This window comes from Oncorhynchus gorbuscha, linkage group LG14 (genome assembly GCF_021184085.1).
Source record: "Oncorhynchus gorbuscha isolate QuinsamMale2020 ecotype Even-year linkage group LG14, OgorEven_v1.0, whole genome shotgun sequence".
Classification (NCBI taxonomy): domain Eukaryota; kingdom Metazoa; phylum Chordata; class Actinopteri; order Salmoniformes; family Salmonidae; genus Oncorhynchus; species Oncorhynchus gorbuscha.
Genome location: NC_060186.1, coordinates 59,054,388 through 59,075,426, shown reverse-complemented (window position 1 = coordinate 59,075,426; position 21,039 = coordinate 59,054,388). Strand labels below are relative to the sequence as shown.

The following is a 21,039-nucleotide window of genomic DNA, read 5'->3' as shown; positions in this document are numbered from 1 at the left end:
TTGTAATCAGGCCTACTGTTGTGACATCTGCAAACTTGATTGATTTGGAGGGGTGCGTGGCCACGCAGTCATGGGTGAGCAGGGAGTACAGAAGGGGGCTGAGCACGCACCCTTGTGGGGCCCCTATGTTGAGGATCAGAGGATCAGGAGGTGGTGTTTCCTATGGTGTTGAAGGCTGAGCTATGGTCAATGAACAGCATTCTTACACAGACAGACACTTGTCCAGAAGGGATAGGGCAGTATGCTGTGCGATGGCAATTGCATCGTCTGTGGATCTATTGGGGCGGTAAGCAAATTGAAATGGGTCTAGGGTATCCGTTAAGATAGTGGTGATATGATCCTTAACTAGCCTCTCAAAGCACTTCATGATGACAGCAGTGAGTGCTACGGGGCGATAGTCATTTAGTTCAGTAACCTTTGCTTTCATGGGTACAGGAACAATGGTGGACATCTTGAAGCAAGTGGGGCCAGCAGACTGGGATAGGAAGAGCTTGAATATGTTCATAAACACTCCAGCCAACTGGTCTGCACATGCTCTGAGGATGCGGCTAGGGATGCAGTCTGGGCCGGCAGCCTTGCGAGGGTTAACACACTAAAATGTCTTACTCACATTGGTCACGGAGAACAAGAGCCCACAGTCCTTGGGAGCGAGCCATGTCGGTGGCACTGTATTGTTGTCAAAGCGGGGGAAGAAGGTGTTTAGCTTGTCTGGGAGCAAGACTTCGGTTTCCGCGATGTGGCTGGTTTTCCCATTGTAATCTGTGATTGTCTGTAGACCCTGACACATACGTCTAGTGTCTGAGCTGTTGAATTGCGACTCCACTTTGTCTCTGTGCTGACATTTTGCCTGTTTTATTGCCTTACAGAGGGAATAACTACAATGTTTGTATTCTACCATATTCCCAGTCACCTTGCCAGGGTTAAATACGGTGGTTTGCGCTTTTTCCAGTGAAGGTACTACAGTCAATGTGTTGATAGAACTTCGGTAGCATTTTCCTTAAATTTGCTTTGTTAAAATCCCCAGCTACAATAAATGCGGCCTCGGGATGTGTGGTTTGCAGCTTGCATAAAGTCCAGTGTAGTTCTTTGAGGGCCGTCATAGTTTCGGCTTGAGGGGGAATATACACGGCTGTGACTATAGGTCTGGTGAGCAGAAGGACTTGAGTTTCTGTACGTTATCACAATCACACCATGAGTAGTTAAGCATCACACTTACACCACCACCTTTCTTCTTCCTGAGAGTTCTTTATTCCTGTCTGCGCAATGTACCGAGAACCCAGCTGGCTGTATGGATGGGGACAGTATATCCGAAGAGAGCCATGATTTCGTGAAGCAGAGTATGTTACAGTCCCTGATGTCTCTCTGGAAGGAGATCCTTGCCCTGAGTTTGTCTATTTTATTGTCCAGAGACTGAACATTAGCGAGTTATATACTCGGAAGCGGTGGATGGAGTGCACGTCTCCTGAATCAGAGTAGAAATCCACTCCGAATCTTACAGCAGCCTCTGGGATAAGTTCAATTGCCCTGGGGGTACAAGCAAAGGATCCATTTCATTTCCCTGGGGGGTACAAGCAAAGGATCCATTTCATTGCCCTGGGGGGTACAAACAAACAGGATCCATTTCATTGCCCTATGGGGTATGAACAAGGATCCATTTCATTGCCCTATGGGGTATGAACAAGGATCCATTTCATTGCCCTATGGGGTATGAACAAGGATCCATTTCATTGCCCTATGGGGTATGAACAAGGATCCATTTCATTGCCCTGCGGGGTACAAACAAAGGATCCATTTCATTGCTCTAGGGGGTACGAACAAAGGATCCATTTCATTGCCCTATGGGGTAAGAACAAGGATCCATTTCATTGCCCTGGGGGGTACAAACAAAGGATCCATTTCATTGCCCTATAGGGGGTAGAAACAAAGGATCCATTTCATTGCCCTGGGGGGTACAAACAAAGGATCCATTTCATTGCCCTATGGGGTACGAACAAGGATCCATTTCATTGCCCTAGGGGGTACGAACAAGGATCCATTTCATTGCCCTGGGGGTACAAACAAAGGATCCATTTCATTGCCCTGGGGGGTACAAACAGAGTATCCATTTCATTGCCCTGGGGGTACAAACAAAGGATCCATTTCATTGCCCTGGGGGGTACAAACAAAGGATCCATTTCATTGCCCTATGGGGTATGAACAATGATCCATTTCATTGCCCTATGGGGTATGAACAAGGATCCATTTCATTGCCCTATGGGGAATGAACAAGGATCCATTTCATTGCCCTATGGGGTATGAACATGGATCCATTTCATTGTCCTGCGGGGTACAAACAAAGGATCCATTTCATTGCTCTAGGGGGTATGAACAAAGGATCCATTTCATTGCCCTATGGAGTACGAACAAGGATCGATTTCATTGCCCTGGGGGGTACAAACAAAGGATCAATTTCATTGCCCTATAGGGGGTAGAAACAAAGGATCCATTTCATTGCCCTGGGGGGTACAAACAAAGGATCCATTTCATTGCCCTATGGGGTATGAACAATGATCCATTTCATTGCCCTATGAGGTATGAACAAGGATCCATTTCATTGCCCTAGGGGGTACAAACAAAGGATCCATTTCATTGCCCTAGGGGGTACGAACAAAGGATCCATTTCATTGCCCTATGGGGTACGAACAATGATCCATTTCATTGCCCTAGGGGGTACGAACAAGGATCCATTTCATTGCCCTAGGGGGTACGAACAAGGATCCATTTCATTGCCCTGGGGGTACAAACAAAGGATCCATTTCATTGCCCTAGGGGGTACAAACAAAGGATCCATTTCATTGCCCTAGGGGGTACGAACAAGGATCCATTTCATTGCCCTAGGGGGTACGAACAAGGATCCATTTCATTGCCCTAGGGGGTACGAACAAGGATCCATTTCATTGGCCTGGGTGTACAAACAAAGGATCCATTTCATTGCCCTAGGGGGTACGAACAAGGATCCATTTCATTGCCCTGGGGGTACAAACAAAGGATCCATTTCATTGGCCTGGGGGTACAAACAAAGGATCCATTTCATTGCCCTGGGGGGTACAAACAAAGGATCCATTTCATTGCCCTATGGGGTATGAACAAGGATCCATTTCATTGCCCTGCGGGGTACAAACAAAGGATCCATTTCATTGCTCTAGGGGGTACGAACAAAGGATCCATTTCATTGCCCTATGGGGTACGAACAAGGATCGATTTCATTGCCCTGGGGGGTACAAACAAAGGATCCATTTCATTGCCCTATAGGGGGTAGAAACAAAGGATCCATTTCATTGCCCTATAGGGGGTAGAAACAAAGGATCCATTTCATTGCCCTGGGGGGTACAAACAAAGGATCCATTTCATTGCCCTATGGGGTACGAACAAGGATCCATTTCATTGCCCTAGGGGGTACGAACAAGGATCCATTTCATTGCCCTATACGAACAAGGATCCATTTCATTGCCCTGGGGGTACAAACAAAGGATCCATTTCATTGCCCTAGGGGGCACGAACAAAGGATCCATTTCATTGCCCTATGGGGTACGAACAAGGATCCATTTCATTGCCCTAGGGGGTACGAACAAGGATCCATTTCATTGCCCTGGGGGTACGAACAAGGATCCATTTCATTGCCCTGGGGGGTACAAACAAAGGATCCATTTCATTGCCCTGGGGGGTACAAACAAAGGATCCATTTCATTGCCCTATGGGGTATGAACAAGGATCCATTTCATTGCCCTATGGGGTATGAACAAGGATCCATTTCATTGCCCTGCGGGTACAAACAAAGGATCCATTTCATTGCTCTAGGGGTACGAACAAAGGATCCATTTCATTGGATACGAACAAGGATCATTTCATTGCCCTGGGGGTACAAACAAAGGATCCATTTCATTGCCCTATAGGGGGTAGAAACAAAGGATCCATTTCATTGCCCTGGGGGGTATGAACAAGGATCCATTTCATTGCCCTGGGGGGTACAAACAAAGGATCCATTTCATTGCCCTATAGGGGGTAGAAACAAAGGATCCATTTCATTGCCCTGGGGGGTACAAACAAAGGATCCATTTCATTGCCCTATGGGGTACGAACAAGGATCCATTTCATTGCCCTAGGGGGTACGAACAAGGATCCATTTCATTGCCCTGGGGGTACGAACAAGGATCCATTTCATTGCCCTGGGGGGTACAAACAAAGGATCCATTTCATTGCCCTAGGGGGCACGAACAAAGGATCCATTTCATTGCCCTATGGGGTACGAACAAGGATCCATTTCATTGCCCTAGGGGGTACGAACAAGGATCCATTTCATCGAACAAGGATCCATTTCATTGCCCTGGGGGTGAACAAGGATCCATTTCATTGCCCTGGGGGTACAAACAAAGGATCCATTTCATTGCCCTGGGGGGTACAAACAAAGGATCCATTTCATTGCCCTAGGGGGCACGAACAAAGGATCCATTTCATTGCCCTATGGGGTACGAACAAGGATCCATTTCATTGCCCTGGGGGGTACGAACAAAGGATCCATTTCATTGCCCTATGGGGTATGAACAAGGATCCATTTCATTGCCCTATGGGGTATGAACAAGGATCCATTTCATTGCCCTAGGGGGTACAAACAAAGGATCCATTTCATTGCCCTAGGGGGTACGAACAAAGGATCCATTTCATTGCCCTAGGGGGTACGAAAAGGATCCATTTCATTGCCCTAGGGGGTACGAACAAAGGATCCATTTCATTGCCCTATGGGGTACGAACAAGGATCCATTTCATTGCCCTATGGGGTACAAACAAAGGATCCATTTCATTGCCCTAGGGGGTACGAACAAGGATCCAATTCAAGTCGTAATGCTGGTGAGTTAACGCCACTCTGATATCCGAAAGTTATTTCCAGGAGTATGTAGTAACACAAAAATGCTTCTGGGCTAATAACGTAAGACATAGCACACAAAACAAAATACTGAAATGTTGCTTAGGAGCTTGAAGCAGAGCTGCCATTTCTGTCGGTGCCATCTTGAGCCACATTCAGCATAGCTGTGCTATCTGGTAATGAATATCTGTCCGCTTTCTCCTTGTGACTCATACAATGGTGGCCCTCCAGGAAGCTGTATCTTAACAGAGCTGTCATTGCAGGTAGACTATTTGCTTGTGTTGGAGTGTGTTCAAGAGGCCCAGGGCTGTAGTATCAGAGGCCCTGGCAGACCTCCAACTGAACCAGCCATTCACTCCAGATTTACTCCCACAGAGATGGGAGGGATAGAGAGATGGGTAGAGGGGGAGGTAGAAAGTGATCATAACATGGCTTGTCTTCGCTGCAGTGCTCTGAAGATGTATCCGACTAAACTGAGGACTTGGTCACGTGTAATGTCCATGTATTGTAGAACTAAGTTACAGAAAGTGAAAACATACACAGGGCTGATCTGCCTATGCTTTGGACTTATCTCACTTTCTGTCTAACTCTGGTGTTGACTCCTACCCCCTTCTTTCCTCTCTACAGTGACTGAGGCTGGTTTCGGGGCAGACATCGGGATGGAGAAGTTCTTCAACATCAAGTGCAGGGCCTCGGGGCTGAGGCCAAACGTTGTCGTCCTGGTCGCCACGGTCAGAGCATTGAAAATGCATGGTGGCGGTCCCAATGTGAGTCATCCATCCATTCTATCAGTGGTGTAAAGTACTTAAGTAAAAATACTTTAAAGTACTACTTAAGTAGTTTTTTGTGGTGTCAGTACTTCACCATATATATTTTTGACAACTTTTACTTCACTAGATTCCTAAAGAAAATAATGTACTTTTTTACTGCATACATTCTCCCTGACACCCAAAAGTACTCGTTACATTTTAATGCTTAGCAGGACAGGAAAATGGTCCAATTCACACACTTATCAAGAGTACATCCGGGGGCCTCCCGGGTGGCGCAGTGGCTAAGGGCGCTGTCGTAACCGGCCGTGACCGGGAGGTCCGTGGGGCAACGCACGATTGGCCTAGCGTCAATTGTGCGTCGTTTTTTTTAAAGAGTACATCCCTACAGACTGATCCGGTGGGCTCACTAAACACCAACGCTTCAGAGTTGCTGTCTGGTTTGCTAAATATAAAGAATTTGAAAAGATTTATACAGTATTTTACTGGGTGACTTTTACTTGAGTGATTTTCTATTATGGTGACTTTCGAGTACTTTTTCCACCACTGCATTCTATAATACTAATATAGCAAGAGAACTTTATTGTTCTCTACTGGCTAACGTTATAGGATCTCTGCAATTCTAGGATAGAGCGGTTACCATGTACATCAGTAAATGGCCCACTGTTGTACATGTCTAAGGACGAGACATTCTGTGATTATAGTGCTCTGGCTTATGTGTTCATTGCCGTATCCATAAACTCAGTGATTTGTGTGTTGCATACGTCCCTGGAAGAAATGCTTGTTTCTAGCCTGTATTAGATAACCCAAGTCCAAGAGTTGCTTATCTGCACTAGCACCTGGACCGTTCATTTCAGTTTCCTGGAATTTACTGTACCCGAGTTGACCATAATACACAAAACTAACTGTGAAATACAGTATTTGATGGTGCTATATTTTTGTTTGAATATGTGCTAAAATGACTGTTCCTGCAGGTCTCAGCTGGCTCACCTCTACCAAGAGAGTACATAGATGAGGTAAGATATTGGAGAGAGAGCACTTTACATGGTTTGAAACAGGGTAGTACAACTATTTTTGTTGCCCGTGGCAATGTGAGCTTATTAAGAGTTGACTCCCTTGTTCCCCAAGTTTTAAAAAATACCAGTGAAAAAAGTATTAACCAAAGTCAGCAGACAGACACTTTGTGCATGAAAGAGCTGGGAGTTGAGCTACTGTACCTGACATGAACATGATGTCCTCCTGACCAACATTTGATTTGCATGCCTCCTGTTGGTTCCCTGACTTGGTGATGATGCAGGGATAGAAATTGATTAGGGAAATGAAATAAACATGTCAGTGGCTTTATTGAGAGGTGGAGGGGTAGGGGGGTTGTGGTTCGATCTAATCACTGGGTTATGATCATTAACATAACCTGATTTTGTCTAAGGTCAGGATAGCCTTGGTACTATTAGATACAGTTAGGAAGTCATTTGCTCATGTAAGACCTATTACCATGTTGTGCAACACAACATTTCCTTTCACATTTGCCACCACAATCAACAAATCAAGCCTTTGTTTGTTTGTTTGTGGGTTTGATAAAATGGAAGGCCATACATATCCCTGTCCATAGGTGGCAACATTGCGCCCTGTTAACATTACAGGCGTGGACTTGAGGAAGGGCGTGTACAAGAGTTTTTAAATCCAGGCCTTGATGTTCTGCATACATTTTTTTTTTTTTTTAACTAGGCAGGTCAGTTAAGAACAAATTCTTATTTTCAATGACGGCCTAGGAACATTGGATTAACTGCCTTGTTTAGGGGCAGAACGACAGATTTTTACCTTGTCAGCTCGAGGATTTGATCTTGCAACCTTTCAGTTACAAGTCCAACACTAACTGCCAGTTCGCATACAGTACTTCCCCTCTAATAAGGGACTGATTTAGATCTGGGATGCAAGTGACAAGTGAGTGGAATATCATTTAATCAATCAATCAGCCAGCAGAACAGTGGGACTTAGCACCTGGATATGAATGTCTCTGGTAATACAGAACACACCTATAACCAGGCAGATTTCATAAGTTCAGATGAGGTTTATGGTTTTAGGGGATGATGCAATGTCACACTATACACATGGGTAGGAGGGAAGAGGAGAACGAAGGAAGGACTAAAAAGAGTATCTGACATTTCCAAGTTCTGCCCTAGCCTCCAGCCACCCCCTTTGGTCCTCATTCCTCTTTCTATTCCTCACATACAGACATGCATCGCTCTCTCTCTCGCTCTCTCTTCAACATGATTTGAGGTAATTATTTGATTAGCAGGGCAAATAGACCCTTGGCTTGGGTCTCCGGGCAGGGACGGGTCTTAATAGAGATGGAGGTGGGGGGTCTGTATGTTCAAACCCCATGCCTGGTTTAAATCACTCCTCTCTCAAAGGCTCCTCAGCTGAGCAAATAATGAAGGGGTGTTAGCTAAGTTAATTGTGAGGGCTGTAACGAGAAGCAGAAGGGCTTGAGAGAGAAGAGCCAGGCACAGAGCCAGGCACAGCAGAGTAACTTTAGGGCCTGGAGACGACTAAGGACTGGGTTCTGGATAGGCCAGTCGGTGGATCCTGGAATATGACAACTTTGGTGCTAAACAGACAGAGTTTAATTATCTCTGGGAGTATTGCCTGTCACGCGCAGTCACCACGTGCACGCACACCCACTCTGACAAATCAACCTGTGTGTTTTTCATATGGGATGTCATACAGTTGGGATTGTTCCTTCCCCAGAGAGTATTAATGTTGCTGTAAAACAGGATTTGAGCTCCTTAGTGAGTATTGCCTCACCCCCCCAAGTCTAAACTGTTGAAGACGAGCCAGTGTTGCTCTAGGCGACTGAACTACCAGAGGGGACTGTAGCAGAGTGGGGTAGAGGGATGCCAATAGGTTCGACCTTCCAATTCTCCTGACTCTGTAAAAGACCTGGCTCTTACCATGCAATTATAACATCCTCTATTTACGCCCACTCTTGCTTTTTATCTCTTCTCTCACTCTCTCTTGCTCTTTCGCTCTTTCTCAGTCTTTTGCGCATTCTGTCTTTCTCACAGACTGTGTCATATGAGCGAGAACTCCTGAGTCATTGACCAAGCTTCTCGTAAACGGTGATATCCTGTTTCGGTAGTTAGCATTTAACATTCACACTTGTGGAAATGAAAGAGATGAATACCTGCCACTCTCTCTGCCTCACATCTAACGCCACTGTAATTCTGACCTGGCTGAGTTTCACTTTGAGGTTGACTATGTTTCCATTAGATTGGAATGAATCTCTCCCTCCCTCCCATCTCACTCTCTCTGTCCCTCTGTAATTTTAGAACCTGAGTCTGGTGGTGAAGGGCTGCAGCAGTAACCTGAGGAAACAGATCCAGATAGCCCACCTGTTTGGAGTCCCCGTGGTCGTGGCTCTCAACGTCTTCAAGTAAGACTTCCAGTCTGTAACAGTCTGAGCAGCTGATCAGCTGTGTCCTTAGCTGGCCTGGGCCTCTCTTCTCTCTCTGTCAGACCCCATATCGTGGACAGGCATGTGAATGCACAGACGAATGCAGACAAAAACATGTTTAGCTTTAGAATCCTTATCAGTTTGTTACAAAAATATGCAAACACATATGAGGGTCAGTGACACTCAGCTCTGCAGAGTGGTCACTAGCCGGCACGGCCATAAAGACATAACGTCTGATTTTAAACCTTAACCACACTGTTTCCATGCATTTTTAAAAATATAAACTATTTAGATTTTGCAGCTGGCCCATCTTAGGGGAAATCCCTCCGTTCTCCTTCCAGGACAAGACTCATGACAATAAATGTCAACCTGCCAGTGACACACACATTTGTTTTACTATCCTTATGGGGACAAAACAATTGCTTCCCATTCTAAATCCTATTGTCCCTAACCGTAACATTAAAGAGATGCTTAGGGATTATGTCTCTGTGTCCAGTATGAAGGAAAGTAGTTTTGCGAGCTAATGCTAACTAGCATTAGCTCGGGTATCTGCTAGCATGCTATCCCTTTAACCCTAAATATCCCTTTAACCCCTAATTCTAACCCTAACCCCTAAACCTAAAATGGATGTATTTATTTGTGGGGAAATGTGAATGTTCCTTGTTTTACTATCCTTGTGAGGACTATCCTTGTGAGGACTATCCTTGTGAGGACTATCCTTGTGAGGACTATCCTTGTGAGGACTATCCTTGTGAGGACTATCCTTGTGAGGACTATCCTTGTGAGGACTATCCTTGTGAGGACTATCCTTGTGAGGACTATCCTTGTGAGGACTATCCTTGTGAGGACTATCCTTGTGAGGACTATCCTTGTGAGGACTATCCTTGTGAGGACTGTGAAGACACAGTAAGTGGCCCATGTCATGACTGGTGTTGTTGAGGTCTGTGGTTAGATGACTTGGTGTGTTTTACATAGTGTTAGTCTGTCAGTGTGACTGAGGTGTTTACACAGCAACTGTGGCATGTCGGAAGCTATTAGTATGTGGCTTTGGCCTTCAGGCCTCATTTAGACTAAATGGGCTGTCACATGGCCACGCCACACACACTGCAAAAACATAAGGATAACGGTCTTGTTAAGCCAAACTTAAACACTTCGAAGTTGCCATCTCATTTCAACACCTTGTTATGTGTCCCAACAACTGTCAGTCACACCATTCATTGCTCCAATCCCTACAGTTGTTTCCCTGGTTTCCTCTATGGTTACCGTCTCCTTGGCTACTCCACAGGACCGACACGCAGGCTGAGATCGACCTGGTGTGCCAGATGGCCAAGGAGTCTGGGGCGTCGGATGCCGTGCCGTGTCATCACTGGGCGCGGGGTGGCCGTGGCTCGGTGGAGCTGGCCCAGGCAGTGAAGCAGGCCGGCAGTCAGCCCAGCCACTTCCAGTTCCTCTACAGCCAAGAGGTGAGAGACAGACGCCCCATTGCACTACGACATCTAGCCTATAGTTTACACTTCTAAGCACTAATCTGGAAGTACTGGAAAGTAAGTAAGCTAAATAGACAAACTTGTCATGTTTCTGCAGACCTACAACACTTAACTGACACTGAGCTTTTGTTGAGCCTGCAAGGTCGGGTCACATTTATTTCACCAGTAATGTTAGCTTTACAGTACATGGGGAGCTATGCAGGGTTGGGCTCAATTTAGATTTGAAATTCCAATTCAATTATTGAATTAACTCATGAAGTGAATAATTTACGTTGAATTCAATTTTAATTTCATCAATCTTGGAATTCATGCACATGGAGTTCAAACCATGCAGCACAAAAATGTATTTGTATATTTCCAGTATAGCTATGCTGTCTGAACTGAGTGACATGATCAGCCTGAACCCCTGTGGATTTAGAATTTGTGGAATTGTTGGGCATAATATTGAATTGGGAATGGAATTATTGGAACGTTGGACTTGAGAGGAATTTAATTATCTCAGAATTCAGAGATGGACTGACGGATGGACTTTGAATTGAACTAAATGGAATTTACAGAGTTGGAATTGAATTAGTGGAATAAACCCCATCTCTAGTTCACTGTGAAGCTATGGCAAAGAGACACACTGCTAGCTTGTATATGTGTAAGCACTGGGTGGTGGTTAGTATTAGCGTGGTGCAGCACTGACCTGTGATATTAATTGTTTGGGGCTTGTTAAAGGGTCTTGACACACTGTCATTCCTCTGAGCCCTGTGAGAATGCTGTGGTCAGGGCCAGGGGCATAGGGGCGTGTGTTACTGTACTGTGCTACTGTATCCCATCCAGTTCCTCCCTGTGACCCTATGAACAACCCTTATACATAAAGCCTGTTGCATGTGGCGGAGTAGGTCCAAGTGGCCTTTCCTCCGACCCAGGGCAATATCCCTGCTATGCCTCACAGAGGAGGTGTGAAGAGAAGACTTGCCAAGAACGGGTCTGCTTTGGCCAAACCATACCAGGTGGTTACTCACATGATGAAAGAGGCGGACTGGCCATCTGCCATTTCAGGCAAATGCCAGATGGGCTGGTCCATTTATAGCCCAGTGGGCCTGTCTGACTTGGGTTTTATGCGCAAAATTATCATTCTGGCTGCTAATGGGGGCCTCAAGGGGAAAAATGGGCCGGTGTTTTAGAAATACCAGGGCTGGCTTCTGGTCCCAGTGTGCCCCTGCGTGATGAGTAACCTTGCTTGAGACCTGAATACTTGAGCTCCCCTAGTCAGTCACCTAATCATGACTCAGTTTGTCTGTGATGTGTACGCCAAGGAACTTAAAACTTACTACCCTCTCCACTGCTGTCCCGTCGATGTGCATAGAGGGGTGCTCCCTCTGCTGTTTCCTGAAGTCCACAATCATCTCCTTTGTTTTGTTGACGTTGAGTGTGAGGTTATTGTCCTGACACCACACTCCGAGGGCCATCACCTCCTCCCTGTAGGCCATCTCGTCGTTGTTGGTAATCAAGCCTACCACTGTAGTGTCGTCCGCAAACTTGATGATTGAGTTGGAGGCGTGCATGGCCACGCAGTCGTGGGTGAACAGGGAGTACAGGAGAGGGCTCAGAATGCACCCTTGTGGGGCCCCAGTGTTGAGGATCAGCGGGGTGGAGATGTTGTTACCTACCCTCACCACCTGGGGGCGGCACGTCAGGAAGTCCAGTACCCAGTTGCACAGGGCGGGGTTGAGACCCAGGGTCTCGAGCTTGATGACGAGTTTGGAGGGTACTATGGTGTTAAATGCTGAGCTGTCGTCGATGAACAGCATTCTCACATAGGTATCCTCTTGTCCAGATGGGTTAGGGCAGTGTGGTTGCGGTTGCGTCGCCTGTGGACCTATTGGGGCTAGGGTCTAGGGTGTCAGGTAGGGTGGAGGTGATATGGTCCTTGGCTAGTCTCTCAAAGCACTTCATGATGACAGAAGTGAGTGCTATGGCGTGGTAGCCGTTTAGCTCAGTTACCTTGGCTTTCTTGGGTACAGGAACAATGGTGGCCCTCTTAAAGCATGTGGGAACAGCAGACTGGGATAAGGGTTGATTGAATATTTTTTTTTTTTTTTTTTCACCTTTATTTAACCAGGTAGGCTAGTTGAGAACAAGTTCTCATTTACAACTGCGACCTGGCCAAGATAAAGCATAGCAGTGTGAACAGACAACACAGAGTTACACATGGAGTAAACTATTAACAAGTCAATAACACAGTAGAAAAAAAGAGAGTCTATATACATTCTGTGCAAAAGGCATGAGGAGGTAGGCAAATAATTAAAATTTTGCAGATTAACACTGGAGTGATAAATGATCAGATGGTCATGTACAGGAAGAGATACTGGTGTGCAAAAGAGCAGAAAAGTAAATATAAACAGTATGGGGATGAGGTAGGTAAATTGGGTGGGCTATTTACCGATAGACTATGTACAGCTGCAGCGATCGGTTAGCTGCTCAAATAGCAGATATGTCCATAAACACACCAGCCAGCTGGTCTGCGCATGCTCTGAGGACGCTGCTGGGGATGCCGTCTGGGCCTGCATCCTTGCGAGGGTTAACACTTTTAAATGTTTTACACATGTCGGCTGCAGTGAAGGAGAGTCCGCAGGTTTTGGTAGTGGGCCGTGTCAGTGGCACTGTATTGTCCTCAAATCAAATCAAATTTATTTATATAGCCCTTCGTACATCAGCTGATATCTCAAAGTGCTGTACAGAAACCCAGCCTAAAACCCCAAACGGCAAACAATGCAGGTGTAAAAGCACGGTGGCTAGGAAAAACTCCCTAGAAAGGCCAAAACCTAGGAAGAAACCTAGAGAGGAACCGGGCTATGTGGGGTGGCCAGTCCTCTTCTGGCTGTGCCGGGTAGAGATTATAACAGAACATGACCAAAATGTTCATAAATGACCAGCATGGTCAAATAATAATAAGGCAGAACAGTTGAAACTGGAGCAGCAGCACAGTCAGGTGGACTGGGGACAGCAAGGAGCCATCATGTCAGGTAGTCCTGGGGCACGGTCCTAGGGCTCAGGTCCTCCGAGAGAGAGAAAGAAAGAGAGAATTAGAGAGAGCATATGTGGGGTGGCCAGTCCTCTTCTGGCTGTGCCGGGTGGAGATTATAACAGAACGTGGCCAAGATGTTCAAATGTTCATAAATGACCAGCATGGTTGAATAATAGTAAGGCAGAACAGTTGAAACTGGAGCAGGAGCATGGCCAGGTGGACTGGGGACAGCAAGGAGTCCTCATGTCAGGTAGTCCTGGGACATGGTCCTAGGGCCCAGGCCAGTTGAAACTGGAGCAGCAGCATGGCCAGGTGGACTGGGGACAGCAAGGAGTCATCATGTCAGGTAGTCCTGGGGCATGGTTCTAGGGCTCAGGTCCTCCGAGAGAGAGAAAGAAAGAGAGAAGGAGAGAATTAGAGAACGCACACTTAGATTTACACAGGACACCGAATAGGACAGGAGAAGTACTCCAGATAAACAAACTGACCCTAGCCCCCCGACACATAAACTACTGCAGCATAAATACTGGAGGCTGAGACAGGAGGGGTCAGGAGACACTGTGGCCCCATCCGAGGACACCCCGGACAGGGCCAAACAGGAAGGATATAACCCCACCCACTTTGCCAAAGCACAGCCCCCACACCACTAGAGGGAAATCTTCAACCACTAACTTACCATCCTGAGACAAGGCCGAGTATAGCCCACAAAGACCTCCGACACGGTACAACCCAGGGGGGGGGGGGGGGGACGGGACCCAGACAGGCCGACCACAACAGTGAATCAACCCACCCAGGTGACGCACCCCCCCCAGGGACAGCACGAGAGAGCCCCAGCAAGCCAGTGACTCAGCCCCCGTAACAGGGTTAGAGGCAGAGAATCCCAGTGGAAAAGGGGAACCGGCCAGGCAGAGACAGCAAGGGCGGTTCGTTGCTCCAGAGCCTTTCCGTTCACCTTCCCACTCCTGGGCCAGACTACACTCAATCATATGACCCACTGAAGAGATGAGTCTTCAGTAAAGACTTAAAGGTTGAGACCGAGTTTGCGTCTCTGACATGGGTAGGCAGACCGTTCCATAAAAATGGAGCTCTATAGGAGAAAGCCCTGCCTCCAGCTGTTTGCTTAGAAATTCTAGGGACAATTAGGAGGCCTGCGTCTTGTGACCGTAGCGTACGTATAGGTATGTACGGCAGGACCAAATCAGAGAGGTAGGTAGGAGCAAGCCCATGTAATGCTTTGTAGGTTAGCAGTAAAACCTTGAAATCAGCCCTTGCTTTGACAGGAAGCCAGTGTAGAGAGGCTAGCACTGGAGTAATATGATCAAATTTTTTGGTTCTAGTCAGGATTCTAGCAGCCGTATTTAGCACTAACTGAAGTTTATTTAGTGCTTTATCCGGGTAGCCGGAAAATAGAGCATTGCAGTAGTCTAACCTAGAAGTGACAAAAGCATGGATTAATTTTTCTGCATCATTTTTGGACAGAAAGTTTCTGATTTTTGCAATGTTACGTAGATGGAAAAAAGCTGTCCTTGAAATGGTCTTGATATGTTCTTCAAAAGAGATCAGGGTCCAGAGTAACGCCGAGGTCCTTCACAGTTTTATTTGAGACGACTGTACAACCATTAAGATTAATTGTCAGATTCAACAGAAGATCTCTTTGTTTCTTGGGACCTAGAACAAGCATCTCTGTTTTGTCCGAGTTTAATAGTAGAAAGTTTGCAGCCATCCACTTCCTTATGTCTGAAACACATGCTTCTAGCGAGGGCAATTTTGGTGCTTCACCATGTTTCATTGAAATGTACAGCTGTGTGTCATCCGCATAGCAGTGAAAGTTTACATTATGTTTTCGAATAACATCCCCAAGAGGTAAAATATATAGTGAAAACAATAGTGGTCCTAAAACAGAACCTTGAGGAACACCGAAATGTACAGTTGATTTGTCAGAGGACAAACCATTCACAGAGACAAACTGATATCTTTCCGACAGATAAGACCTAAACCAGGCCAGAACATGTCCGTGTAGACCAATTTGGGTTTCCAATCTCTCCAAAAGAATGTGGTGATCGATGGTATCAAAAGCAGCACTAAGGTCTAGGAGCACGAGGACAGATGCAGAGCCTCGGTCCGATGCCATCAAAATGTCATTTACCACCTTCACAAGTGCCGTCTCAGTGCTATGATGGGGTCTAAAACCAGACTGAAGCATTTCGTATACATTGTTTGTCTTCAGGAAGGCAGTGAGTTGCTGCGCAACAGCCTTCTCTAAAATCTTTGAGAGGAATGGAAGATTCGATATAGGCCGATAGTTTTTTATATTTTCTGGGTCAAGGTTTGGCTTTTTCAAGAGAGGCTTTATTACTGCCACTTTTAGTGAGTTTGGTACACATCCAGTGGATAGAGAAGCGAGCAAAAAGGTGATTTAGTCTGACTGGGAGCAAGACTTCCTGGTCCGAGACGGGGCTGGTTTTCTTTTTGTAATCCGTGATTGACTGTAGACCCTGCCACATACCTCTTGTGTCTGAGCCGTTGAATTGCGACTCTACTTTGTCTCTATACTGACACTTAGCTTGTTCAATTGCCTTGCGGAAGGAATAGCTACACTGTTTGTATTCGGCTATATTTCCGGTCACCTTGCCCTGGTTAAAAGCATTGGTTCGTGCTTTCAGTTTCGCACGAATGCTGCCATCAATACACGGTGTCTGGGTCTGTTTTAATCGTTGCTGTGGGTATAACATCGCCGATGCACTTTCTAATGAACTCGCCCACCGAATCAGCGTATTCGTTGTTGGACGCAATGCGGAACATATCCCAATCCTTGTGATTGAAGCAGTCATGAAGCGTGGAATCAGATTGGTCGGACCAGTGTTGAACAGACCTGAGCACGGGAGCTTCTTGTTTTAGTTTCTGTCTGTAGGCTGGAAGCAACAAAATGGAGTCATGGTCAGCTTTTCTGAAAAGAGGGCAGGGGAGGGCCTTATATGCATCGCGGAAGTTAGAATAACAATGATCCAGGGTTTTACCAGCCCTGGTAGCACAATCGATATGCTGATAGAATTTATGGAGTCTTGTTTTCAGATTAGCCTTGTTAAAATCCCCAGATACAATGAATGCAGCCTCAGGATATGTGGTTTCCAGTTTACATAGAGTCAAATAAAGTTTGATTGTGAGGAATCTCATCCCATAGATGCTCAATTGGATTGAGATCTGGTGACTGGACAGGCCACTGCAGTCAGCTGAATTCCTGGACAATCCTAGCTTTGTGCATGGGGCATTATCCTGCTGGAAAAATACATTTGCATATGGATATACTGCTGCCATGAAGGGATGCACCTGATTGGCAGTGATATTCAGATATCCTGTGGCATTCAAATGTTGCTCCACTTTTATCAAGGGGCCCAATGTGTGTCATGAAAACACACCCCACACCATCACACCACCTCCAGACTGCAATGTTGACCCACGGCATGATGGATGTATGGGGCGGAAGCGTAGCCTAGTGGTTAGAGCGTTGGACTAATAACCGGAAGGTTGCGAGTTCAAACCCCCGAGCTGACAAGGTACAAATCTGTCGTTCTGCCCCTGAACAGGCAGTTAACCCACTGTTCCCAGGTCGTCATTGAAAATAAGAATATGTTCTTAACTGACTTGCCTGGTTAAATAAAGGTAAAAAAAAAAAAATGTACTCATGGGTTTTCTCCATACCCTAGTACTCCCATCAACCGGGATTCATCAGAACAGGCAATGTTTTTCCAATTTCCCAGGGTTTTTCTTCCTTAGCCCCCTGCAACCACAGTTTTTTGCTGAAAGAAGTGGAATTATGTAAGGTCTTCGGCTGCCATAACACATTCGTGCTAAGGTACGACGAGTTGTGCGTTCTTTTATGGGTCTTTGGGCACCAGTGTTGTATTGGACTATCAGTTCTTGACACACTCAAACCAGTGCGCCTGTCACCTACTACCATACCCCATTTCAAAGGCACTTTAATATTTTTTCTTGCCCATTCACCCTCTGAATGGCACAGATACACAATCCATGTCTCAATTGTCTCCAGGCTTAGAAATCCTTCTTTAACCTGTCTCCTCCCCTTCATCTACACTGATTGAAGTGGATTTAACAGGGGATATCATTAAGGGATCATAGCTTTCACCTGGATTCACCTAGTCAGTTTTGTCATGGAAAGAGCAGGTGTTCCTAATGTTTTGTACACTCAGTGTATATTATAATATCGTCTTTGTTTCTCAGAATCATTGTAATGTGGTTAACCTTAAAAAATCAAAACGATTCAAATCTAAAAGATAGAATTCAACCAGGGAGCACCCTTAGATCATGGAAAGGTATGCAATTGAATCATTCCCACAGTTAATGGCAAGGCCTGCTACGCTATGAAACCACACACTATTGCAAAGACTTTGATATTACCGAACCCAGCTGATATGGTGAAAACAATGTGTGGGGAGGCCGAGGCACAGAAACTCACATTAATATCGTTGTTGGATAACACTGTTAAACAAAGAGTTTATGCTATTGCTAGCAATCAAGAGGAAAAGAAACTCTTGACTGAACGACTCAAACTCCCCAGCTTATTCTCATCAAATGGCTGTTAGCTGTGAGGATCGAGATGCTTTTTGACCAGATGGGACTCTATGGCGGGACTCTAGTTATGAATGTGTCTCCCTCTGCCATATGGACACATTTATATGATACACTGAGAGCAACTGGAGGCAAAAGAGCTGAGCACAGAACTGAGATATACCCCAGCAGATAACTACATCAAACCACAGCCACTGTTCACAAAACTATGTGGAGATATGGGATCAGAGCATGAAAATGTTCTATTTCACACTGAGGCTTGGTGGTTATCGAGGGGGAGTGTTGGAAAGATTTTTCACATTAAGAGCGGAACTGTGTCATTCACAATGGGTTAAAAAAACAACTGACTTGGTTGACTTTCTGTGTCAGGAAAATAACAGAAAACAGCATCAGTAAGTGTCCCACATGAGTGATGACCGCTCACCTCCAATGCTTGGAAGGGCACTTTGGGACTTACTTCCCAATCCGTTGGACTGTGGTCCTGGCTCAGTTGACATGCTGGTAAGGGAAATCGAACAGCTGATCGAGCTGTCATGTGCCCGAATGACAATGTATTCACGGGTCACTGAGGAGTTTTGGTTCCTGACTCGAAGGGAATACTCTGCTCTATCCCTTTGAGCATTAATGCCGATTTTAAAACAACTGGGAACTCGGAAACTTCTGACTTCCGACTGCAGACAACTGGGAAATCTGAAATAAGTGTTTAACTGTTATCCAACTCTGAATTCCAAATCGGGAACTCTGGCCTCTTTCTGACTTTCCAATCTAAAGATCACTGACGTCATAACTTGACGACCTATTTTCCAGTTCCCAGTTGTCTTGAAAGTACCATAAAGGTCATGGTAGACTGCCCTTCGCCAGCTCATATCTGTGTGAAGCTGGATCCAGTGCTTGTCTGCATTAAAACCAAATATAGATCAGTGTTGGATCTGACACTCAGATATGTGGTGCGTACAGTCGAACACGCCCCCCAGATTTGTACACAGCATTACCAAAAGTATGTGGACACTTGCTCGTCAAACATTTCATTCCAAAATCTTGGGCATTAATATGAAGTTGGTCCTCACTTTTGTTGCTATAACAGCCTCCACCCTTCTGGGAAAACTTTCCACTAGATGTTGGAACATTGCTGCTGGGACTTGCTTCCATTCAGCCACAAAAGCATTAGCCAGGTAGAGCACTGATGTTGGGCAGTTAGGTCTGGCTTGCAGTCTGCATTCCAATTCTTCCTAAAGGTGTTCGATGGGGTTGCGGTCAGAGTTCTGTGCAGGCCAGTCAAGTTCTTTCACATCGATTTCAACAAACCATTTCTGTATGGACCTTGATTTGTGCAAGGAGGCATTATCATGCTAAAACAGGAAAGGGCCTTCCCCAAACTGTTGCCACAAAGTTGGAAGCACAGAATCGTCTATAATTTCATTGTCGGCTGTAGCGTTCAGATTTCCCTTAACTGGAACTAAGGGGCCTAGTCTGAACCATGAAAAACAGCCCTGGACCATTATTCCTCCTCCACCTAACTGGAGGTGGAGAGAAGATAGGCACATAATTGTCTTTATCTGTTTTGGAGGGCAAGAGTTGACTGTTAGTCAGGTAATCTAATTCCAAAATAAAAAAACAGAGTATCTTTCACTGCACTATTTCTGTCCCTCCTTAAATTGCATGTGGTACATTTTGACTTGACCACAAACTCTCTTGTTGTTTCTGAATTTATCACGTTAGACAGTTTGGTTAGAGACAGTTTGCCCTGTTCTGTGAAGGGACTAGTACACAGAGATGTACGAGATCTTCAGTTTCTTGGCAATTTCTCGCATGGAATAGCCTTAATTTCTCACAACAAGAATAGACTGACGAGTTTCAGAAGAAAGTCCTTTGTTTTTAGCCATTTTGAGCCTGTAATCGAACCCACAAATCCTAATGCTCCAGATACTCAACTAGTCTTAAGGCCAGTTTTACTGCTTCTTTAATCAGGTCAACAGATTTCAGCTCTGCTAACATAATTGCAAAAGGGTTTTCTAATGATGAATTAACCTTTTTAAAATAATAAACTTGGATTAGCTAACACAATGTACCATTGGAACACAGGAGTGATGGTTGCTGATAATGGGCCTATGTAGATATTCCATATTTAAAAATGGTTTCCAGCTACAATAGGCATTTACAACATTAACAATGTCGACACTGTATTTCTGATCAATTTGATATTTTAATGGACAAAAAATTAGCTTTTCTTTAAAAAAAACAAGGACATTTCTAAGTGACCCCAAACTTTTGAACAGTAGTGTGTGTATATCTAGATGTTCTCACTCCTTATGTTAGACTGTAATGCCCAAAACGTCTCACAATTCCAAAATAACCCTCAAGAAGGGATGTGTAGGAGTGAGCAAGGTCAATGTGTATGTTTGTTTCATACAGTGGGGCAAAAAAAAGTATTTAGTCAGCCACCAATTGTGCAAGTTTTCCCACTTAAAAAAGATGAGGCCTGTAATTGTCATCATAGGTACACTTCAACTATGACAGACAAAATGAGAAAAACAAAATTCAGGAAATCACATTATAGGATTTTAAATTAATTTATTTGCAAATAATGGTGGAAAATAAGTATTTGGTCAGCCACCAATTGTGCAAGTTTTCCCACTTAAAAAGATGAGAGGCCTGTAATTTTCATCATAGGTACACTTCAACTATGACAGACAAAATGAGAAAAACAAAATTCAGAAAATCACATTATAGGATTTTAAATTCATTTATTTGCAAATTATGGTGGAAAATAAGTATTTGGTCAATAACAAAAGTTTATCTCAATACTTTTTTATAAACCCTTTGTTGGC

General features: G+C 45.1%; 1 protein-coding gene across 3 annotated transcripts in view; it reads left to right on the top strand.

The window, feature by feature from the left end:
* The window catches only part of mthfd1l (methylenetetrahydrofolate dehydrogenase (NADP+ dependent) 1 like), a 98,840-nt gene that overhangs the window by 62,902 nt on the left and 14,899 nt on the right, over positions 1-21,039 (top strand). For all 3 annotated transcript variants that reach the window (XM_046298682.1, XM_046298681.1, XM_046298683.1), the window contains 4 exons: positions 5,528-5,667; positions 6,642-6,683; positions 8,997-9,100; positions 10,407-10,584. In XM_046298682.1, coding sequence (XP_046154638.1) covers positions 5,528-5,667; positions 6,642-6,683; positions 8,997-9,100; positions 10,407-10,584 — 464 coding nt within the window. The remainder of the gene's footprint in view (positions 1-5,527; positions 5,668-6,641; positions 6,684-8,996; positions 9,101-10,406; positions 10,585-21,039) is intronic.